At 24.2% G+C, this 24,227-nt stretch overlaps 1 protein-coding gene across 1 annotated transcript; it reads right to left on the reverse strand.

Annotated features, from left to right (window-relative positions):
* Positions 1-12,455: 12,455 nt before the first annotated feature.
* Positions 12,456-19,272, reverse strand: LOC119570046 (TBC1 domain family member 13-like). The gene is made up of 6 exons (XM_037917977.1): positions 19,204-19,272; positions 18,235-18,439; positions 16,205-16,406; positions 15,679-15,801; positions 15,404-15,461; positions 12,456-14,339 (listed from the first exon to the last, which is right to left on the reverse strand). Exons 2-6 carry the CDS (start codon positions 18,437-18,439, stop codon positions 14,241-14,243), a joined length of 687 nt encoding a protein of 228 aa, XP_037773905.1. The 5' UTR covers positions 19,204-19,272; the 3' UTR covers positions 12,456-14,240.
* Between the last annotated feature and the right edge of the window lie 4,955 nt (positions 19,273-24,227).

Genomic DNA, 24,227 nt, shown 5'->3' on the forward strand with positions numbered 1-24,227 from the left:
AATTAAAAATTATTTAAAAAGGATATTTTAAAAAGGGATTTTTTATCCAACCCCAAACCCCACCTATATGAAAATAATTTATTAATAAATTTTATAATTATCAAAATTATAAGATATTTATTTAAATTCGTTAAATTTAATATTTAATTAAAAATAATTTATTTAATATAATCAATATTTTTGTGGGTTTGGGGTGTATTAGGGGAAAAATAACCCTTTAAAAAAAACATTATATATAAAATTGGCCTTTTAATTTTTAAAAATTAAATTTTATTTTTTTATCTATAATAAAGTTATTATAAAAATATATTTTCCCATTTTTTTTTTTAATACCCTTTTTAATTTTTTGGGGTGTTGTGTTTGTGTGTGTTTTTGGGTGAAACCCAATTATATATATAAAATATTAATTTTATATATATATAATATATATATATATATATATATAATAATAATAATAAAAATAAAATTTAACTGAAAATGAAATATATAAAATAATAGAAAATTTTATAAATAAAATTTTATATATAAATAAGATGAATTTTTTTTATTTATATATATCTTTTATTTATTATAATTAATATACAATATAAATATAGACTTTTAAAGGGCATATATATAATATATAAATATATATATATTTATATATCAAATATATTTATAAAATATATATATATTTTTTTTGTTGTAATAAAATATAATTAATAAAAAAAAAAAAAAAAAAAAATTTAATAATTTTTTAATAAAAATTTTAAAATAAAAATTAATATATAGTATATATAATTAAATTTTAATTTTAAATGGGTTTTAATAAAAATAATAGAATTTAAAAGTATATGTATACCACACACACACACACACCACAAAACACACACACACACACACCAAAACACCAAACACTTTGTTAATAAATATTATTTTATTAATTTTAAAAATATGGAAGTTTGATGTTTAAAATTTTTTTTTGGGGGGGATTAATCCCATAAAATTTATAAAATTATATATTTATTTAAAATTATAATAAATATTAAATAATTTAAAAATTTTATACCAATTTAAGTTAAAATTTTAAAATTTTAATAATTATATTATTATTTTTAATACAAATTTATAAATTAAAACAAAAAACCACCCACAATATGTAAAAATTAAGAAAAAAAATAAAAAAAAAAAAAAAAAAAATTAACAATAAAAACCAATAATTAAATAAACAAATAATAAAAAACAAATAAGGGGGGGGAAAAGAAAAACAAATAACAAAAAAGAACAAAAATAAGGAAAAAAAAAATATAAAGAAAAAAGAGAAAAATATAATAAATAAAAAAAAAAAAATAGGGGGGAAGGGGGAAATTGGGGGGGGAAGGGAACAAATATTATTTATATTTATTAAATTTTAAAAATATTTTTGGAAATAGAAAAAAGAAAATGTATAGTTTATAAGTAGGGAATAAAAAATTTTAAAGATTAAAAAATGTTTTTATTTAAAAATTTAAAATTATAAATAAAAATTGTTTAAAACTAAGATGTCCCCTTCAAAAAAAATTTTTTTTAAATTTTTAAAAAATATTAATAATAAAATAGGTAAAAAAAGAATATATATCCAAAAGGGAAGAAGGAAAGATAAAAAAGGGAAGGAAGGGAAGGAAAGATGGGGAAGGAAGGACAAAGATAGGGAAAGGGAAAAAAGAAAAAAAAAAAAAAAAAAAAAAAAAAAAACACACACACACAAAACACAAACGCACACACACAAGACACAAACGCACACACACACATGGGTAAAAAGGAACAACCACACACCCCCCCAGGAAGCCCGTTTTTCAAAATCCGCCGGGGGGGCACCCAAGGCCAAAAAGACCAAGAGGGGGAAAGATTTTCCCCTTAAAACCCCCAAAAGAACCAATACGGCCACACAAGAAGAGAGGCCCGTGACAAAATTTGAAAAAAAAGAAAAGGCAAGGGGAAATTTTTGGGAACAGGGCCAACAGAAAAACGGAACAAATCGGGCCACGGGGGAGGGAAAAGAGTTTTTCCAGAACGGCGAAAAATGCCGAACAAAAGAACGGGAAAAGGGGGGCACAGGACAGAGGGACACAACACGGACAGGGGACGGACACAGAAAAGGAAAAAAAAGGGAAAAAGAGACAAAAGGACGCCGGAAAAACGGACACAGAAAAGGGAAAAAACAGGAGGGAACACGGGATCGGCACGGACGGCCCAAGGGAACGTTCCGGGCACGGGCAGGCACGGGCCCATGCCCAAGAGGGACACAGATAGGGGACAGGCCCCGGCAGAAGGGACACCAAGAACGGCACAGGCACAAGACAAAAGGGACCAAAATAGGGGGTAACCAAAAAAGGGGGGGTAGGGGGAAAGCCCTGAAAAAAAATTTTTGGCCTGAAACACAGAAAAAAAACCGGGCCAAAGACCGGAAATGAACCCCCCCAGTTTTAAAGGGAACGGAAAATTTCCAAAAAAAACCAGAAAAGGCATGCAAAAACGGACCCGAAAAGGAAAATTTTTTTTTTTAAAGTTGGGGGGGGCCCCCCCAACCCCAAGGCCCCCGGAAACGATCCCGGCACAAGAAAGGACACAGAAAAAATGGGGAAAAAGGGAAAAGGACAAAAACAGGATACGGGAAAAACCCGGGGACAGAGACGGACACAGAGGGGGGCACGGGAACGGAAACAGCCCCAAGAACGGGCAAAAGGCACGGACGAACGGCCACAGGAGGGGCAAAGACGAACAGAACGGAAAAGGCCAAAAAGAGAAGGAACAATAAAAACCACCCCCGGGCGAGTTGGGTTGTTTTTAAAAAACAGCAGGAAAGAGAAAGTAAAAAAAACCAAAAAACCCAAAAGGGCACAGACGGGGGGACAAGATTACAAACGAAAAAAGGATAAAAGGCCACAAGGAAGGGAGGATAGAACGGGAGTTGAAGAATTGAAAAAACGAATAGGGAAGGCAGGAAAATGGGGAACGGGGGAAGAAAAAGGAAAAAAAGGGCCAAGGAAAGGGAAAAATTCCCCAATTAGGAAAAAAAGGGAAAGGAAAAAAGTTTCAAGGGAATAAGAAAAAAGATAACAATTGCAAGAAAAACAGTTTTTGGGGGGGGGGAAAAACCCCGCCAGCGGGCAGGGAAAGAAAACCAACCAAATAAAGGGCCAAAAAACAACCATTAAAGAAAAATTTGGCATTATAAGATAGGGGCCGGCAACGAGGACAAAACGGACAGAAAAAAATGGGGGAAGACACAAAAGAAAAAGGAACCAAAAGGGGGGCTGGCAAAAAGTTTATTAAAAAAGGGGGGCAAACCCGGGATTGAGCAAAAAACAAACCAATGGGACCAAAAAACCCAAAAAGCTTTAACAAGGCAAATGGAAAATGAAAGAAGTCCAAAAGGGCAAAAAGCGAGAAAAAGGGAAAGGGAAAAAAGGAAAATTTGGGGTTTAAAAAGCAAACCAGGGTCCCCAAAAAGAGACGGCCCAAAGGGAAAACCAATTTGGCTGGAAAAAAAAATACGGCCCAAAGAGGCCAAAACCCACCAAACACAGAACCCCGGGAAAACCAAAAAGGGGGGGAAAAATTCCCCAAAATATTTTTTTACCGGGGCCTTTTTAAAAACGGGCAATAAAAAAAAATTTTTTAAAAAAATAAAAAAGGGATTTTTAAAACAAAATTTTTTTTGTTAAACAATTTTAAAAAAAACTTTTTTTTTAAAAGATAAATACCTTTTAAAAAAATTTATTTTAAAATTTTTTTAAAAAGGGAGCTTTTTGGTAATGTATTAATTTTTATTTAGGGGAAAAAAAATGGTATTTGGTAAGAAAAATGAAATTTAAAAACCTTTTAATTTTTTCCCCTTTTTCCCTAAATTTTTGGAAAAAAATAATTTGAAAATTTAATTCTTTTCTTATGAAAAATAAAAAAAAATTAATTTATTAAAAGCTTTAATAAAAATCCCAAACCCATATTTTTATAGGGGGAAAAAAAAAAACCTGAAATTTAAAAAAATAAAAAATTTGGGGTATAAAGTTTACCTTTGAATTTTTGGGGGGAAACCCAAACTTGACAGAAAAAATTTGGGGAAATTTCACAAAAATTTTAAAATTTAGCAACCTTTTCCTGGGAATTTTAAGAATTAAACCCTGAAACATTGGGAAAAAACAAATTTTATTTCCAAAATAAACTTTTTAAAATTTTTTTTTTTTTTTTTTTGGGTTTTTTTTTTTTTTTTTAAAATAAAATAAAATTTAAAAAATTTTAAAAATTTTTTAAACCTGTTTCCTTTTTAAATTTTTATTTAAAATTTTTTCCCCCAAAATTTTTAGGGGCTTGGGGTTTTCTCGGAAAAAAAAAAATCACGGGTTTTTTTTAAAATTTTTTCCCTTTCACATCTTTTCTAAAATTCCTCGGGAAACAAAAAAACCTTTTAAAACAAATTGGGGTTTTATCCCAATTTTAACGGGGAATAAAATTTTGTTAAAAAAAATTTTTTCCCAACATTTAAATTTTCCAAAACCTAAGGGGTTATTGGCAAAAGGAATTAAATACGCGGAAATACCTTTCAGTTCTTTAAAAAAAAGAGGTTGGGGCTTTATGTTTTTTAAAAATTTACTTTATTTTTTAAAATGACGATTTTAAAAAAAATGAAATTTTTTCCCCTTTTAAACCTTTTCCTATTTTTTGAAAATTTTTGTTTTTAAATTTCCTTTACAGGATAACAAAGAATTTAAAATTCATAATAAAAATTTAAACCCCTTCTTATTTTAGTTTTGGGGGGGAAAAAAATTCCCCCCCCAAATTTTTGAAAGAAAAAACTGGCACAAAAATTATAAAAAAACTTTTTGGCAAGCATTTTTTAAAATTTAAAAAATTCTGAAAAATTTCACAAAAATTAAAAGGGCAGGAAAATTTCCGGGGGACTTTGGTTTTAAAAAACTGTTATTGAACGAAAAATTTTTTTCTATCATTTCAATTTTTTTTAACAAATTCCCCATTATTTCTAAAATTTTCCAAAACCCGGGCCCTTAAAAAATTATAATCCCAAAAAAGGTCTATTCCCATAAAAAAGGTTAAAAAAAAAATTTTAAACAAAATTCCTTTGTGGCTTCTATTTTAATTTAAAAATATATAAATAAAATTATTAAAAAAAATAAATTAATATAAAACAAAATTATTTATACATTTTTAATAAATTAAAAATTTATAAAAAATCTTTTTCCAATTTATAAAACTAAATCTTATTTAACAAAAATCCATAATAACTTTATTCTTTAAAAAATTAAATTTCTTTATATTAAATATTTTAATTTTATACTTTAAAATTATAATTTTTTACATATAAAACATTAAATATTTTTTCCCCAAAAAATATACAAAATTTTCCATACAAATTAATCAATAAATATACCTATAATAATAAAAAATTTTAAAAGTTCTTTTTATATAATACAAAAATCTTTCCCATTTTATGAAAATTCAAAAAAAATATATAAAATAATATTTTAAAATTTTTAATTAAAATAAATTTTTAAAAATTTTTTATATCCCTTATATTTAAATATATAAAATTTAAAAATTTAAAAACATAAAATTTTTAATTAAATTTTAAAAATAATTATTATAAAAAAAAAAATTATATAAAATAAAATAAAAAATTTAAAAAATATTTAAAAAAATTCCTGTAAAATTATATAAGAAAATAATATAGAAATATTATATAATATAAAATTTTATATTAAAATATATTTTAGATAAAAGGATATTAAAAAATATAAAAAAAATATATATAAAAAAATTAAATTAAAAAATAAAAATATTTATAAAGTATAAATATTTTAATATATATCTTTTATAGCAAATAAAAATTTTATCAAATTATAATAAAATATCTTATCAATCAAAATAATAAAAACAAATTTAAAAACCTATAAAAATATATCCCATAATATATCTATATTATTTTAATATATAAGATAAATTTTAAAATACTATATATATAAAATAAAATACATTTTTATAAAAAAAATAAATAATAATATAAAAATAATATAAAAATATATAAAATTATAAAAAATATAAAATATATATAATATCTATATATATATATATATATATTTTAAAAATAAAAATTTTAAATTTTCAAGATATAATAAAATAATTATATAGAAAGGTTAAAAAAAATAAAATTTCTAAAATATATATAATATAATATTTTAATATATAAAATTATAATAAAAATAAAAAAAATAAAATAAATTATAAAATATATATAAAATTATATATAAATTTTAAATAATAGTATATATCCTATATATATATATAAAATATAAATATATTATATAAAATTTTATAATATATAATATATTAAAATTTAAATAAATATAGAGTAAAATAATAACTATATAAAAATATAAAATAAATATATAAAAAAGTTACAATTAAAATATATTATATAAAAATTTTATTTTCATATATAATATATATATAATTTTAAAAATATATTATAATATATAAAAATATATAAAATATAAAAAAATCTATTTAAATTTATATATATATATATATATATTATATAAAATATTTTTAAAATATATATAAATATATAAAATATATAAAAATATAATTATTTTATAATATAAAATTTTTATATCATATAATATATAATATATATAAATTATATAAAAATATATATATAAAAATTATATATATAAAAGATATAAAAATAATAGATATAATATATATAAAATTTATAAAATATCTAATATATATATATAATTATAATTCTATAAAAATTATCTATATAGAAAAATGTTTTAAAAATTAAATATAATATTATAGTGAATAGTATTTATTAAAAATTAATATTTAAAATATATCGGGAATATAATAGGTTTATATATATATATAAAATTAATATATTAAAATATTATATCTATATTTATTTTCTATTAAATATATATTGCATATATATATTTTGGATTATGGAATATAAGATATATATATTTTAATTTATTATTAAAATATAAAATATATATCTTATATATATTTAAATATATATACATTTTATATATTTATAATTTATAAAATATTTTTAAAATTATTATTCCTTTTATTTTTTATATTTATATATATATATATATATTATTTTTTATATATATATATTATCCCTTATATATATTTTTATATTTATATTAATTATATTTATTATATATATATAATTATTAATATAATATATATCCCATATTATTATTGCTTTCCCCTTTATTAATTATATAATATTATATATATTTAAAAATGATATTATATTAATATTTTAATACATATATATGTATATTTTCTTATTATATTTAATTATTTTTTATATTTTTATTATAATTATAATTATTTATACAATATATATATTATTTAATATTTTAATAATTTATTTATATATCTTTATAAGATTTAAATATTGTATTAATAAAAATATAACAATATATAATATTTTTAAAATTAATAAGTTTTAAAAAAATATATAATAATAAATTAAAGTATTTATTTTATATATAATAATTTTTATTGTTAAATAATATATATATTTTTTTATATTATATATATATATATAAATATTTATAATATAAAATATAATATATATATATATATATTATATATATATTTTATCCTTAAATTGTATATATAAAAATTTTAAAATTTATATATAATAAAATATTAAATTTTAATAATATAAAAAATATAAATATAACATAAATATTTTTTTATATATAAAATTTTTTTTTAAAAATATAATCAACCCCATATATATTATATATATATATATAAAATATAAAATAAAAACATAAATATATTATTTTATATATTAAAAATAAAAATATATATATATATAAAAATATATATAAAAATATATAAAATAAAATTATATATATATTATATTTATATAAAATATATTATAAATATTTATATAAAATTAATATTTTATAATTATTTATATATATTTTATAAAATAAAAATTTTAATATAATATATATTTTTAATATATATATAATATATAAAATATATAAAAATATATATATATAAAATATAAAATAATATTTTAATATATAAAATAAAATATTATATTAATATATATAATATATAAAATTTATTTTTAAAATATAATATATATATTTATATATATATATTATATATTTTTATCAATAAAAACCTATATTTTATATATATATATATTATATAATATATATTTTATATATATATATATATATTATAAATATATATATGTATTTTTTATATATATATATTATATACTATATATAATTTAAAAATGTAAAATGAAATATGTATTTTATATATATATATATTATAATTATTAATATATATGTTATTATATGTTTTGTGAAATTTTATTTTAATACATATATATATATTTTAATATATATATAAATATATATATATATATATATTTTATATATAAATTATGTATATATATACATAATATTATGTATATTTTATGTATTTTATATTTTTATATGTAATATATTGATATATGTGTTATAAAATATTATATATATTGTAAATTTTAGTAAAACATATATATGTATTTTTAAAATGTTACATATATAATGTAACATATATATGTAAACATTATATGTTTTACATTTTATATATGTTTATACTTTATTTATATTATATATATATATTTTAATAAAATATATATACATACATCCATATATTTATATAAAAAAAATATATATTTATATATGTATAAAAATATATATATATATATATAAAATATTGTATATATAAATTATAAAATATATATATATAAAATATATTAATATATATTATATAAAATATTATTAATATATATATATATACATATATATATATGATAATATTTTCATATATATACACATATAAAACATATATATACATATATATACACATATATAACATATTATACACTTTTTTTTACAAAATATAATATATCACACACACCAATATATATATATATTATATTTTATATATTATATATATATATATAATTTTATACAATCCCAATACATATACAAATACATATACATATACATTTTACATTTTACATATCAATACATTTTACTTTTACATTACATATACATAACTTAACATATATACTTATTTTCCCTAAAATATATATACATACATATTTTTATATATATATACTACATATAAAATATACAACTTTAATATATATTACATACATATATATATATACATACATTTTAAATACTTTACATATATATATCCTTTAACTATATAATACATACAAAAATATATAAAAAAACTTACAAATTTTATATATTCATAATATATTATATATATTTTTATATATATATTAATATATATATAAAATAAAATATATTTTATATAATATATATATTTTATATATTTATATATATTTTAATTTTAATTTATATATATTTATATATTTTATAAAATATATATTTATAAAATTTTTAAAAATATATATATAAAATTTATAATATATAATATATATATAAAATATATATAAAAATTATATATATATATATATATATATAATAATATATATATTTATATATATAAAATATATATATATATATATATAAAATTTTTTACATATAACAAAACATATATATACATACATAATATATATAATATTATAAATTATTAAATATATAATTTTTTATATTACATAAAATTTAATTTTTTATATATACACACATATATAAAATATACATATATGGAAAAAATAGGGGTTTTAATATTTATATAAAAAATATTATAAAAATATAAAATATATATATATATAAAATTTTTTATATATATAGTATATTATTTTGGATTAATGTATGTTATTTAGAAATATTTTAAAATTAATGTATATATATATATATATATATATATGTATATGTTTTAATGTATATTATATATGATATTAATGATAGTATATTTTAATATATATTTTTATATATATATTATATATATACATATACATTATATATATATTATATACATAAAAAATATATATAAAATATACATATACATATACATTTTACATATCCCTAACATTTTATATACATATACAAAACCCAAAACATATACATATACATATAATATATATATATTTTTATACATTACATTACATATACATATACATATCATAATACATACATTATATATTAATATATATATATATTATATATAGGGAAATGTATATATTTTATATTATATGTATATGTATATGTATATTTTATAATGTATATGAAATATATATAAATGTAAAATGTATATGTATATATATAAAATTATATAAAATTATATATGTATATTTTATGTATTGTATATATATTTCATATTATAATATAATATATATAAATATATATGTTAATATATATTTTATCTAATATTTTATAATATATAAAATAAATTTATTGCGTGTGTGCCCTTGAGTTGAAGTTTTCAAAATTTTTAAAAATACATTACATACCTATAAAAAAATAAAAATATTTGTTACATTTCCAAAAAAAAACCTTTTTTATTTGGGGGTTTCCCCTCTTCGGGTAAAAGGGCTTCAGTTTAACCCCTTTGCACTTGTTAATATAATCCTTCAAAAGAGTCATGTTTACTTTTATATTTCATCTTCTTATATTTTTGTTTTAACATAGGCTTTTGCTTTTCCTCATCTATACTAGCATCATAGGACCTGAGTCTGAGTACATTATTGTGATCAGCTAGTGAGTTGCAAGTTGTGCAGTATTATGAACTCGTCCTCATGCACAACACAACCGCACAGTTATTGCAGGGACACTGAAAGGTTTAAAAACTAATTTTTTTCTGGCCCTTTAAGGGTTTTTCCAGAGCAAATATTTGAACTCTTGTGACTTGAACTGAAAATTAAACTGAAGAGCACAAAGTAAGTACCAAGCCTCCAGTCAAGAGGAGTATGTAAGTAATTTGCAGCTAACTAAAATCTTTCGGGATACTTCTTTTTTCCCATTTCAGCATTTTTTGAAACCAATGTCCATATTTCAAACTGTTTTCCCCCCAAATAGAAACCCCCTCTCCATTTAAAAAAATTTTGGGTTTTTTATAACTAAAAACAAGTTTAACCCTAAATAGATAAAACCCGGAAATGAAAAATAGACACCCACATTTTTTTCTACGGGAAAAAAAAGGGTAATAAATCTCCTTTCATGTTTTAACCCAACTGGCACGTATAGCATGAATACATGCCATGCCCTTTGTAATACAAGTTCATTGTATTTACACATAGATGAATCTACAAGTGCTTAGTCACTGGGGAATCAGTTATTAGTCCTACCTATCTCACCTGTTTCCCCTTTTCCTTGATTTTTGGAAAGGCTTTTTAAATTTAAATTTTCATCTTCTCAAATGTTTCCCAAAAGTTTTTTGATAAAAATTTTCAAAACCCCTAACATCAGTAAAATAATAACAGTTTTGATATCAATAGTATTAAAAAGAAAAAACATTTTCCTGCCCTTTAAGGAATGGGGAAATCAGGGTTTGGTACTAGGAACTACTGATAGACTCCTTGCGGGTGAGCACATGTGGAGCCCCCTGTATGTAACAAAAATTTACAAAAAAATACAGGGGACAGAACTAAAACCGTGGTGGTTTGGGGAAACACTGAAATATCCCCCATCCCCAAAAAAAAAGATATGTCATATGGAAAATTTAAACATTAAAATTTAGCATGGCATTATAAAACTTTTCCCAAAACCCAAGAAGCTGTTTGGGAAATAGCCCCAAAACTCTAAGTTTTTTTGAAACCTGAAAGCAAAAATTATAAGGCAGGTTTTTTTTTTTTTACAATTTTTTTTTTACTGAAATTTACAGGAATAATAGAAATTTTTGTCAAAAGAGTAAACGATTTTCACAATACATTTCTCAACTCTGTTTTGGAACATCCCTTTTTTCAATTACTTCCAAGAACAAGAAACAGACAATAAACAACTTGCTTGGCTAACAATATCTAATGTCTAATGACATTTGATGTAAACGCAAGTCAGAATAATAATGGGTTGATCCTATACACAGAGTAGAAAAAAGACTGAAAATACAGTAATCTTCTGAGGAGAACTTAGAAGACTTATATGATATCAATGAAATGATGGCTGAAGAATGAAAAATGAATCTGTCGACTAAATACTAGATTTTACATTCTAAACCCTTTAGCTTCATGGAAGAGGGTCAAAAAAAATAAGCAGAGGGAGTAGTTTCACAAAAACATATTAAAAAAAAAAAAAAAAAAAAAAACACTTATAACAAGTACTGTAAGGTAACTGGTCAGCTCTGTAACTCAGAACATAAGGATTCAAATCTTAAACAGTTTCATAAATGAATAGTTTATACTTTAAGCAATTAATGGTAAAACAATTATATCTTCCCCCTGGCAACCATTTTAAAAAGGAAACCCGAAACCCAAAATTTTCAACCAAATTGTCCCTTTACATCTAAGGAAAAAATCATCAGAAGGGAACATAGTGCAGTAACATAACAAGTGTTCTAAACATCATACAAAAAAGCAGAATAAAATCAAATCAAATAAATAAATATATGAAAAATAAAAACATATTAAAATATAAAAATCACACAGCACTTCATCTATATTATATATCCTTTGTCACATACAGTTACAAAAATGTTTTTAATCTCCCACAAAACTGCCCTTATCATTACATTACTCACAGCCCTGTCTGATCCATGGTGGAGTCAGCCTCTTTAAATTAAAATTGGGAAATACTTTTTTAAGTTTTAAAATATGGTTTAAAGTTAAACACAAGCAAAGGCTGGCAATCAGCTTGAAGCCTGATGATGTATATCACTCTGGCTGAAATTACAATAATCAGTTATTTTGTCATACTGGTGACATCATCTTATTGCAGTTGGTCCGTTTATTTTTTTCATTCTTTCTTTCTTTCTTCCTTCCTTTTGCTCATCTTTTAGAAATTTATTGATTGATTGATATTTTTCTTTTTTTTCTAGGCTTCAGTAATGATTGGTATTTCTCATAATATCCCTTAAAAGATAACTATCTAGAAACTCCCTGAATATCACAATTATTAGTATATAATGTATATGTCACAGTTTGTGTCTGAAATAAATCATTCTATTTACAAATGACATCCACCTAAAGAAGACATTCTACGCACTCCTACGCACTTGCATTTTGAGCCATGACCCACGGCCCTTTCATCATGGTTTACAAAAACAATGAATTGTTCAGAAAGACACGAGTAAGAATTCTCTTGTGAATTTATAATGGGTACAGTGTCTGTCACTATATTACCCACACCAGAAATCTATATCATTATTATCACCTATATTATACATTTTGCATAAAAATTGTGCTAGGAAATCAAGTGAATTTTTTTCTTTTTCTTTCATCAATGTCTTTTTTTCATGGTTGTTTTTAGCCTCCTGACATGCAATGTCTGACTCTGTAAAACATTCATGTTAAAGAAACTTATTTTGAGCTGTATAAAGAAGTTATATCTTAAATAACCCCCTACCCCCACTTTTCAGACTTCGTGGGCCCAAAAGGTTTTAAGTAGCTGCTTTTATCCCTTTTTTCACAAAGGGTTGGGCAAATCTTATTTAGGGGCAGCATATGTCTGTGCATGTGTTTTTGTGTGGGTGGGGGGTGGGTGTGGGTGTGGGTTTTTTGGGGTGGGGGTGGGGGGTTTGGGGGTGGGGGTAGGTGTGGGTGGGTATGTGGGGTATTTTGTCTTAGGGGGGGGGTGGGGGGGGGGAGGGGAAGGGGGGGGTATGAATGTGCATGCAGGCATGAATGTTTATGCAAATATGCGTGTGCATGTGAATGTTGATATGACAAACTTCTCACTTAACACTGATCATGTAACCCAATTAAGAAAACCCCTTTCTCAAATTAATATATCTTTGTGACCATATTGATCAGTCCCCTTCTAAAATATAATTTTCAAATACAAAAGAAAAAAATATATATAACATTAATAGTAATAAAAACGTATACAAATATAGAAAAAATTTCCCTTTTTATCTTACTCACAACACCATCTTTGGGCCTTTCACTTTTTGGGCCCAAAAAAAAATATTAGAAAGAGGACAAAAAAAAATTAAAATAAGCAAATAAAAAGAAATTAATCAGATAACTACTCTCACTTCACTTAAATCATAGCCCTAGTGCTGCTGTAGGGTTCCTCGTAAGATGCAGATTGGAAGTGTCAACTTGATGCCTCAGTGCCAATCCCTGCCTCACCATTGCTCTCCACCAGCTCTGTGGCTTTGCTCAGGAGCACCTGGATATCGCCTGGAGGGTAATGCTGCCATGGAAAAAAGAGACAGGGTTTTAGGGAAAGGATACAGAGGGTGTCAGCACTAATTTCCATGCTTTCATTATCACAATAAAAGTGGTAATAATAAAAATAAATAATAGGATTGGGGCCCATTTTTTTTAATTTAAAAAGTTAAAAATAAGTTTCCTAAAAATAGAATATTAGAAAACTTTTTTATAACAATAGTAATATTTGTAATAATGTTTAATATCAATATAGTAATATTAGTAATAATCTTTCATAATAATAGTAATATTAGTGATAATGTTTAATAACAACAGTAATATTAAAATAAAAGGGTTTTAAAAAAATAAGGGAAAAAAATAACAAAACAATGAAACAATGATATAATCAAAAAACCACAAAGTAATGAAGCAATTGTAACTATTATTATTATCAACAACTCTAATATCATAATAGAGATTGAAGTAATAATAATAACAATAATAGCAACAACAAAAACAATAATAATGATATTTATTAATAATAAAAAAAAAATGATAAAAAACCCAAAAAAATGAACCAAATTTAAAAACATAAAAATTTTAAAAAGTTATTATTGGTATTTTTAACAATAATAATAACAATAGAACAATAAAAACATCAATGATAATAATTAAAAGAAAACAATAAATAATAATAATAATAATAATAATAATAATAATAATAATAATAATAATAATTACAACAACAATTAAAAAGCTACATTAATAATAAAAAATATATAATCAATAAAAATAACCAATAAAAATACAAAAAGAATAGAAACAATAAAAACATTGAAAAACAACAACTAATAAAAAACAATAGCAATAAAAAGGACAACAACAATAATAAACTAATAATAACAACAATAACAATAATAATATAAAACCTATATTGTTAAAAAATTTCACCAAACACTGAGATATTAAAAAAGACAACAACAATAATAAGGGAATTTTAAAGGAACCAAAAAAAAACAACAACAATAATAAACTAATAATAACAACAATAATATAAAACCTATATTGTTAAAATTCTTCACCCAAACATTGAGATATTAATCTTACCTGTAGTATTTTCATATTACCAGCAAAATCATTTTCCATCATAACATCTCGCTGTGTCCTGCCAATTAAAGATGCAATTCAACAAAAGACCTTTAGCTTTTCAAAAAAATCTCATTTATATCATTTCAAAACCCAAAAAATTTTCTAAAAAAAAAAAATTCAGTGCTATTTAAAAGGGAAAACAGGAAATCTTTAAAAAAACACAATGTTAATTGGCAAATACCTGGGTGAGAGAAATATACACAAAACTAAAAAGCTTCAAGGGAGATACATACACCATCATCGCAGTGCACACTTGGATGAGGTAACTGAAGCGGTTAGAGTCAGCAAAGAGGGAGTCCCACACCCGTATGACGTCTGGGAGGTCAAACTCCTGGGACAACAGAAGGGTCAACCATCTGATGAAGAACATGAAAAAAAAAAAAAAAAAAAAGATATTACTATACCTTACAAGAATCTGTTGTTCTTTATTATAACTCTTGAAAAAATGTGACTGCTTAATTACATTGTTGTTTAATTCAAATAAAATCAAGAGTGAAAGTGATATCTTTTTTTCCTGGATCTTTGTGGGTAAAGTTTCATAATATTTTTCTAATCTGAAGATAAGAATTTTACACTATTATGGTTAATGATACTTTCATGTCATTCTAAAGGAACACAAAACACAGTATCCCATTACCATCATAAATCTTTTTAAAAAAAAAATTTCACCCAAATAGGGGGTTTATCATTTTCCTTTACATAAGGGCCCATAAAAAAAAAACTCAGAAACTTTCTAGACCAGCATCTAAACCAGACTACCTGAAGCTGAAAAACTGCGGCTTGAGCTCCTGGACACGCAGCCGGTCCCAGAGTTGGTGGTCATGCTGCCTGAGGTTAGCCATTAGCCTATTCATCATCGCACCGATGCCACTTTCGCTCTCATCCAGTGTGCGAATGAAGAAGTCCCTTATCTCGCCCATCAGTGAGATGAAGCACCAGAAGCAGTCAGCTTCAGCCATTTCTTTGGGGGGAAAAGTTCAAAAGGAAAAATTTGGCCCCAAAATAATTACAGGGAATCCATACTGAGATCTTTACAAAAAAAAATGCTCTCCCATTTTTTTTTCCCTTTAAACCCTTTTAAATTTTCAATTTTTTTTATTTTTTACAACAAAAAAAACAACAACAAACAAAAAAAAACAAAACAAAAAAACAAACAAAAAAAAACAAAAAAAAACAAAATATATACATACATACCTAAAATATATATATATAATATATAAATATAGATTTTATATATATATATATATATATAATAAATATATATATTTTATAACTTTTATGACTGTCTATAAAATCTGGTAAATCTGGGTCAATAAAAAAAAAAAATTATGAATGTAAAAATTATCTACAACATGCTGTAAACATGTCATCTTATTTTCTAGAAAACAAGTCTACAAATAAAATCTGAATACATACATACTATATTCAATAATACCAAATAACTGGTCTGTAAAGAGTTTCTACACTCCTTGTCAGAGGGCTGATCACGAATAACAATCAGACAAAACACAAAAATCACCAATGTTGTCCCTTCAAGAGGCTAAATTCCTAAAAAAAAGTTATTCATGGTTACATCTGTGAGAGAAGTCCTTCAATACAATAATCTGTTCCACTTCATTTAAAATGTTAAAGGGAAATAAAGAAGGCCCCCTTCACACATACCGCAAATCATTAAAGCAAAGTTTCCCACTAAACTTCCATCCCTTTTTGATTTTTCATTTTACAAAATTTTTTTTCCTAAAAAATTTTTGACAAATTGTAATTCCTTCTGGTTGATATTACATTTACCCCCTTTAATTTAAATTTTTGGATTTTGTTAGGGGACAATGGGTTAGGGACACTTGTGGATAACGGGAAAAACAAAATCAATAAAAATTATATTTTGTGTTATTATTATTATTATTTATTATTATTATTATTATTATTATTATTATTATTATTATTATTATTATTATTATTATTATTATTTGTTTGATGAAAGAGAATATATAATTCTGAATTTCTGATTCAGAATAACACATTTCTTTATGAAACATTCACTTAACACACCAGTTATCATTACACTTTTTTTACTCAGTATTTAAAATTTTCCAAAAAACCAAAAAATAAAATCACCTTTTTAGTGGGTAAAAAAAACACATCAATATAATAAATGAACTGTATGGCAATATAAACCTGTATCTAAATTTAAAACCAAATGCTTTTCCTTTCAGGATTACATGACCAAACCTGACAAGTCTTTATGGAAAGGTGCATTCTAACATACTATACTCTACTTGTTATACTAAGAAATGAACATATGAATTATGGAAAAGCATCACTTCATACAAATTGTGACATTAATAAAAAATATCAACAAAGTAAACCATACTGGTAATAAAATATGTGTAAAACCAATACCTATAGTTTCAAATTCATAGAAAATAAGTAAAATAATAATTTTTCAAACAAAAAACAATTCAAACTCTACAAAGATGTTTTCCTTATTAGAGCCCATTTTTATCATCTCATCTCTCGAAAATGTATCATGCTGAAATTCTATTTATTGGAGCATATTGAACCCACTTACTCTATAGCTTTTCCCTTTAAAATCCCTATTCTATTTTGGGTTAAAACTGTCACTGAAAAAAGTAAAAACTTTCAATTTCTTTCCCCATACTTAGCTCCACATACACAACCAAGGCCTTCATAAATACATAATATATGCATACAAATAATTCACAAGAGCTCAGAAATACATGAAACCAAGCAAACCAAAACAAATTCATTAAAAAGTATGTACACCTTACCTCTAAAACCTTCATTGGGGTCACTGGCAAATGTGTAGTAAATGGGCCCAATAATTTCGTTCATCCCTTGCACATACGACTGTCCTGGATTGAGCTTGGCATATATAAACAAAATCCGTTCCACAACTTCCCAGTGTGCTTCAGATCCTGGTGAGAGTGGATGGTAATCCTCTGTTGTGGTTGAGCGACGGCTTACTGATTCCATCTGTTGAGAGGAAAGATTACAATGACACAAACAATTATTAGGACAATGTTAGTAAAAGCAATAAAAATAAATTTCATATTAATAATACTAATGTATGTTAATAATTCTAATGTATATTCATTTCTACATACACTCAATATAACTGTGTATTTCCTCTTTGCATTATCACAGAGTATTATATATAATATTGTATATAATGGGTATATATATATTAAAATATATATATATATATATTTTATATATTTTATATTATATATATAATATATATATATAATATATATATATATATAAAGTTAATATATATAATTATATATATTATATATATATATATATATATATAGTGTTACATATTTTAAATTTAGATTAAGCATTCATGCTAGTCTATTTCATGATTAATTAAATCATCACACATTGGATGACTGCTTATTAAAGTTTGGTTTACATTTCTTCTTTACATGTTATTGATCCCTAAACCTGTGGCTACAGTATGAGCTACCTAGCAGTCCATTGATGTTGCCCTCTATAATAGATTTATACATACTGAGCTGATGAAGCTGAAGAGTTGTCATTTATTACTACTCTGAAAAAGTTCAAGTGATTTTCATATAGTCTAAAGGCATGTAAAGGGTTTAAAGGGTTTAAAAATTTAAAGAAGGGGACGTGTAAAGTATTTTTTTTATTTTATGTGGGAAAGTGGGTTTTATCTATCTATCTATTGGGTCCCATCTATCTTCGGGCTATAACTATCTATATACCAGTCCTACCTTTGTGATCCCTAGTCCCTTTCTTGTAACCGATGAAGCAGTGAGTGAAGAGTGAGGGACACGATGACCAGTCTCCCATTTAAAAAAAAAAAAAATTTAAAAAAAATTTTAAAAAACTGATCTAAGATCGTTTGCCCAAGGAAAAATTTTTTTGGTAAAAGGGAAAAAGTGGGGCTTACAATTTCCAAAAAAAGAACATAATTTTGTAAAAATTAAAAAGGGAAAAACTTTCCCCAAAAATTTTAAAAACAAAAAGAATTTCCCTAAAAACTTGACCTTCCCTTTTCTCATTTTGGAAAAAAATTTTCCCAAAAATTATTTAAAAAAAAAATTTAACCCCCCGAAATTTTTGGGGAAAAATCTAACATGGGTTTTTCCCCCCCTGCATTTTTTGTCAATTTTTCCCGGACCCCAATTTCCTTAAAAAAAAACCCCCAACTGAAAAACGGGTTTTGGGAAAAACACCGAAAATTCAAACCAAATGGTTTTTCCCTGCCCTTCTTCCAATTTTCCTTTTTACCACCATTCTTTCCCCAAAAAAAAAAAAGCCAACCCGTAAAACTGGGCTTAAAACCTTTAAAAAAAATAAATGAAAAACCCCAAAAACCCCAAAAAATGGATTATTCCAAGGAAACCAAAAACCATAATTTTCCCTTTATTAAAAAAATCCCCCAAAAAGGAAATTTTCCAAAAAAAAAAACCAAAAAACCCTTTCCCCCAAATCTGGTCTGGCCCTTTTTGGAAAATTTTTTGGTAACCCCAACCCAAAAGAATAACCGCCATTTTTATTTCCCGGGGGAACCCAAAATTATTTTTTCTTTTCCTTTTTTTTCCTTTTGGTTTATTTTAAACCCTTTTTAAAATGGCAAATTTTCAAATAAAATAAAAAAATTTATATAAAACCCCCAAAAAATTTATGCCTTCCTTGGGGCAAAGTTTTTTTTTTCCCCCTTTAAATAAAAACAAAAAAAAGGGAAAAAGGAAAAGGAAATTAGAAAAGGTTTTCATTTCCATTCCTTCCCCGCCCGAAAAAAATTATTTTTTTCTTTTTTTTTTTTTCTTTTTTAAAGTTAAGGGTTGGAAAAAGAAAATCTTAAAAAAAATTCCAAAATTTTCCCACACCAAATTTGGGAATGAAAAATATTAATACCTCTTATTTTGGGAAAAAGTTTTACAAAAGGGAAAAAAAAATTTTAACATATATAAAAAATAAAACAAAAAAATAAATTAAAAAAAAAAAATCAACCCCAACCCTTTTTGTTTTTAAAAACAAAATTAATTATAAAATATTTTTAAAAAAAAATTATTAAAATTTTAAAAAAATTTTTAAAAATCACCAAAAAAAAATTACAAATTTAATTTTTAAAAAAATTAAAAATTAAAAAAAAAAAAATTGCAAATTAATTATAATAATTTAATAATTTTCCCTTTGCAAAACCTAAGAAAACCCCAAAGAATCCTAATTTAAAAAAACCCCTTTACCAAAAAAATTCCCAAAAAAAAAAAATTTTAACCCCAATTTTCCCAAAAAAAAACCCCTTTTTTTCCAAAAACCAAATTTTAAAAAACCCCCAAAAGCCTTTAAAATTTTTTCACACGAAAAATCCTTAATTAAAAAAAATAACTCAAAAAATTTTTTTTTCCTTAATTTTTCAAAAACGAAATTTTAAAAGAAAAAAAAATTTTTTTAATTTTGAAGGGAAGGGTTCCCCTTTTTTCTTTCCGGGGATTTAAAACCCTAAGAAAAGACAAGATTAAAAAAAAAAAAACCCAAAAAACCAAATTTATTGGAAAACGGTTTTTTAAAAAACGAAATTTAGCCCTTTTAATTTCCTTTTCGAAAAAGGTTTGGGGTTTTTTTTCCAAATGAAAAAATCCAGTGCCTTTTGGGTTTTTAAAATTATGGGTTAAACTCCCTTTTAATGTCGAAAAAAAAACGTTATAAAAATTGGTTTTACGTCGGGGGAGGCCGTTTGGTTTTTAGGAAGGGCGGGTTGGGGGGGGGGGGCTTTGGGGGGTTTGTTTTTTGTTGGGGGGGATGTTGGGTTTTTTTTGGGGGTTTTTTTGGGTGGTGGGGGGGTTTTGGTTTCTTTGGTGTAAAAATTGGTTTTTGGGGCTTTTTCTTGGTTTTGGGGGAAAGGATTGGGGGTGTTTTGTAATAAAAAAATTTTAATTTTTAAAACGGCCTTTTTAAAAAAAAAATTTTAAGATGATAGATGTAAAAATTGTAAGATAAATTAAAAAATGGTTTTGTTTTAATAAATTGAATTTAATTTTTGTGGTAAAATAAAATAAATAAAAAAAAATGTTCTTTTTCGTTTAAGGGTTTGTTTTTTTGTGTTTTTATTTGTTTAAAAAAAAATTGGGGGTTTGGGGTGTGGGGGTTTTTGTTTTTTTGGTTCGTTTTTTTTTTTTTTTTTTTTTTGTTTGTGTTTGTTTTTTTGTTTGTTATTTGTTTCATTGTTTTCTTTCTTTTTGGAAAAAAGGGGTTGGGTTAATTGTAATAAAATAATAATTTAAAAACACAATTTAAAAAAAAAAATAATGAAAAGATAATTTATTAATAAATTAAAAATAAAAATTAAAAAAATTAAAAATAATTTAAAATAATAATTATAATTTAAAAAAAATATAAAAATAATAAAAATAAAAAAATGAAAAAATAATAATAAGACAAAAATAAAAATAAAATAAAAATAAAATAAAAATTTTAAAATTAAAAATTATGATAATGTTTATAATTTCAATTAAAAATTTTTTAATATTTTTAAAAAATAATAAAATTTAAGATTAAAAATAATAAAATAATGATAATATAAAAATAAAAAATAATAAAAAAAAAAAAAAATGGTTTTGATAATTAAAATAAAAAAAAAAAAAAAACAAAAAAAAAAAAAAAAAAAAAAAATAATAATAATAATAATGTTTTTTTTTTTTTTTGGAATATATAATAAATAATAAAATAATAATAATAATTAATAAATAAATAATATAATATAATATTAATTTTAATTTTTTTTAACCCAATTTTTTTTTAAAAAAAAAAAAAAAAAAAAAACCCCAAAAATAAAAAATTTTTAAAAAATAACCTTTTAATTAATTTAAAAATTAATAATTTTTTTTAAAATTAATTTTTTATTTAATTTTTAATTAAAAGGTTTAAAAATAATAATTTTTTATTTAAGAATTTTAAAATAATTTTAAAATTTTTAAAAACCCCAAAAGATAAAAAACAATTTTAATTTAAAAATCAACCATTTTTCCAAAAAATTTCAACAATCCAAAACCCCACACCAAAACAAAAAAAACAAAAAAAAACCCAACCAAAAAACAACAACAGGGGGAAAAATAGAGAAAATTGTGTGTGGGTTGGGTTGTTGTTGTGTGTAATTAATTTTTAAAAAAAAGAAAAATATAATATTTATTATATAATTATTAAAAAAATATTTAAAAAATATTATATATATATCATTTATTAAAATATTAAATACTTTTGTTTTTTTTGGTTTTTTTTTTGTTGTGGTTTTTTTTTAAATTTGTTTTTTAATTTTAATTAAATTTTAATAATATTTTTATTTAATGTTTTTGTGTGTTTGTGTTTTGTTTGTATTGTTTTTTGTTTGGTTTAAAAAAAAAATTTTTGTTAATTATAAATTAATTAATAAATTATATATAAATATTGTTTTTGTTGTTGGGTGTTTTGCCCCCCTTTTTGGTTTTTTTGGGGGGTTTGTGGTTGGGTTGGGGGTCCGGTTGGCCCCCCCGGTTTTGGGGTTTTTGGGGTTTTTGTGGTGGTGTTGGTTAATTTGTTTGGGGGGGGTTTTTTTTTTTTGTTTGGGGGTTTTTGTTTTTTTATTTTGGGGGGTGTTTTTTTTTAATTTTAATTTATTTAAATTTTGGGGTGTGTGTGTGTGTGTGTTTGTGTGTTTTTGTGTGTGTGGGTTTTGGGGGGTTGGGGTGTGGGGGTGTGTTGGTTTTGTTGTGGTGTGGTTTTGTGTGTGTTTTTATTTATATATATATTTTATTATAAAATATATATTTATTTTATATATATAAAAAATAATAAAATTGTTTTTTGTGTTTGTGTGTTGTGTGTGTGTTTGTGTGTGGGGTGGGGTGGGGTTTTGTGTGTGTGTGTGGGGGGTTTTTGTGTGGGGGTTTTTTTTTTTTTTTCAAAAATTTTTGGTGTTTTGGTGTGTGTGTGTGTGGGGTGTGTGTGGTGTGTGTGTGTGTGTGTGGTGTGTGTGTGGTTTTTTGGGGTGTGGTGTTGTGTGTGGTTTTTGTGGGTGTGTGTGTGGGGTGTGTTGTGTGGTTTTGTTTGTGGGGGTTGGGGGGGTGTGTGTGTGGTGGGGTTTTGGGTTGTGTGGGGTGTGTTTTGTGTGTGTGTGGGGGGGGGGGGGGGGGGGGGGGGGGGGGGGGGAAAAAAAAAAAAGAAAAACAATAAATAAAGGGAAAAAAGAACAAAAACAAAAGAGAGAACGATTTTGGGGTGGGGAAAGGGGCGAGGGGGGTGGGGGGGGGGGGGGGGGGTGGGTTGGGGGGGGGTGGGGGGGGGGGGGGGGAAATGTTTTGTGTGTTGTGTGTGTGTGTTGTGTGTGGGGTGTGTGTGTGTGTGTGTTGTTGTGTTGTGTGGTGTGTTTTTTTTATTTTTTAAAAATTTTTTTTTTTTTTTTTTTTTTTTAAAAAAGTGTGTTGTTTTTTGTTTTGTTTTTTTGGGTTTTTGTTTTGGGGTGTGTTTTGTTTGAGTGTGTGTGTTTTTTGTGTGTGTGGGGTGTGGGGGGTGTGTGTGTGTGTGTGTGTGGGTGGTGTGAGTGTGTGTGGGGGTGTTGTGTGTGTGTGGGGTTTTGTGTGTGTGTTTGGTGTGTGTGGTGGTGTGTTGTGGGGTGGGGTGTGTGGGGTGTGTGTGGGGGGGGGGGGGGGGGGGGGGGGGGGGGGGGGGGGGGGGGGGGGGGGGAGGGGGTTTGGGGGGGGTGGAAATTTTGCCAAAAAAACCCAAAAGGGGGGGCCAGCCAAAATCCCAAAAC

The sequence above is a fragment of the Penaeus monodon genome, chromosome 1 (assembly GCF_015228065.2).
Source record: "Penaeus monodon isolate SGIC_2016 chromosome 1, NSTDA_Pmon_1, whole genome shotgun sequence".
In the NCBI taxonomy this organism is placed as follows: Eukaryota; Metazoa; Arthropoda; class Malacostraca; order Decapoda; family Penaeidae; genus Penaeus; species Penaeus monodon.

Coding starts and splice junctions, on each gene's coding strand:
- LOC119570046 (XM_037917977.1), bottom strand. CDS start 18,439: ATGGAATCAGTAAGCCGTCGCTCAACCACAACAGAGGATTACCATCCA. Junction 15,462..15,678: donor GTGTGCACTGCGATGATGGT/GTATGTATCTCC, acceptor TTTAATTGGCAG/GACACAGCGAGATGTTATGA. Junction 14,340..15,403: donor GTAATATGAAAATACTACAG/GTAAGATTAATA, acceptor TTTCCATGGCAG/CATTACCCTCCAGGCGATAT.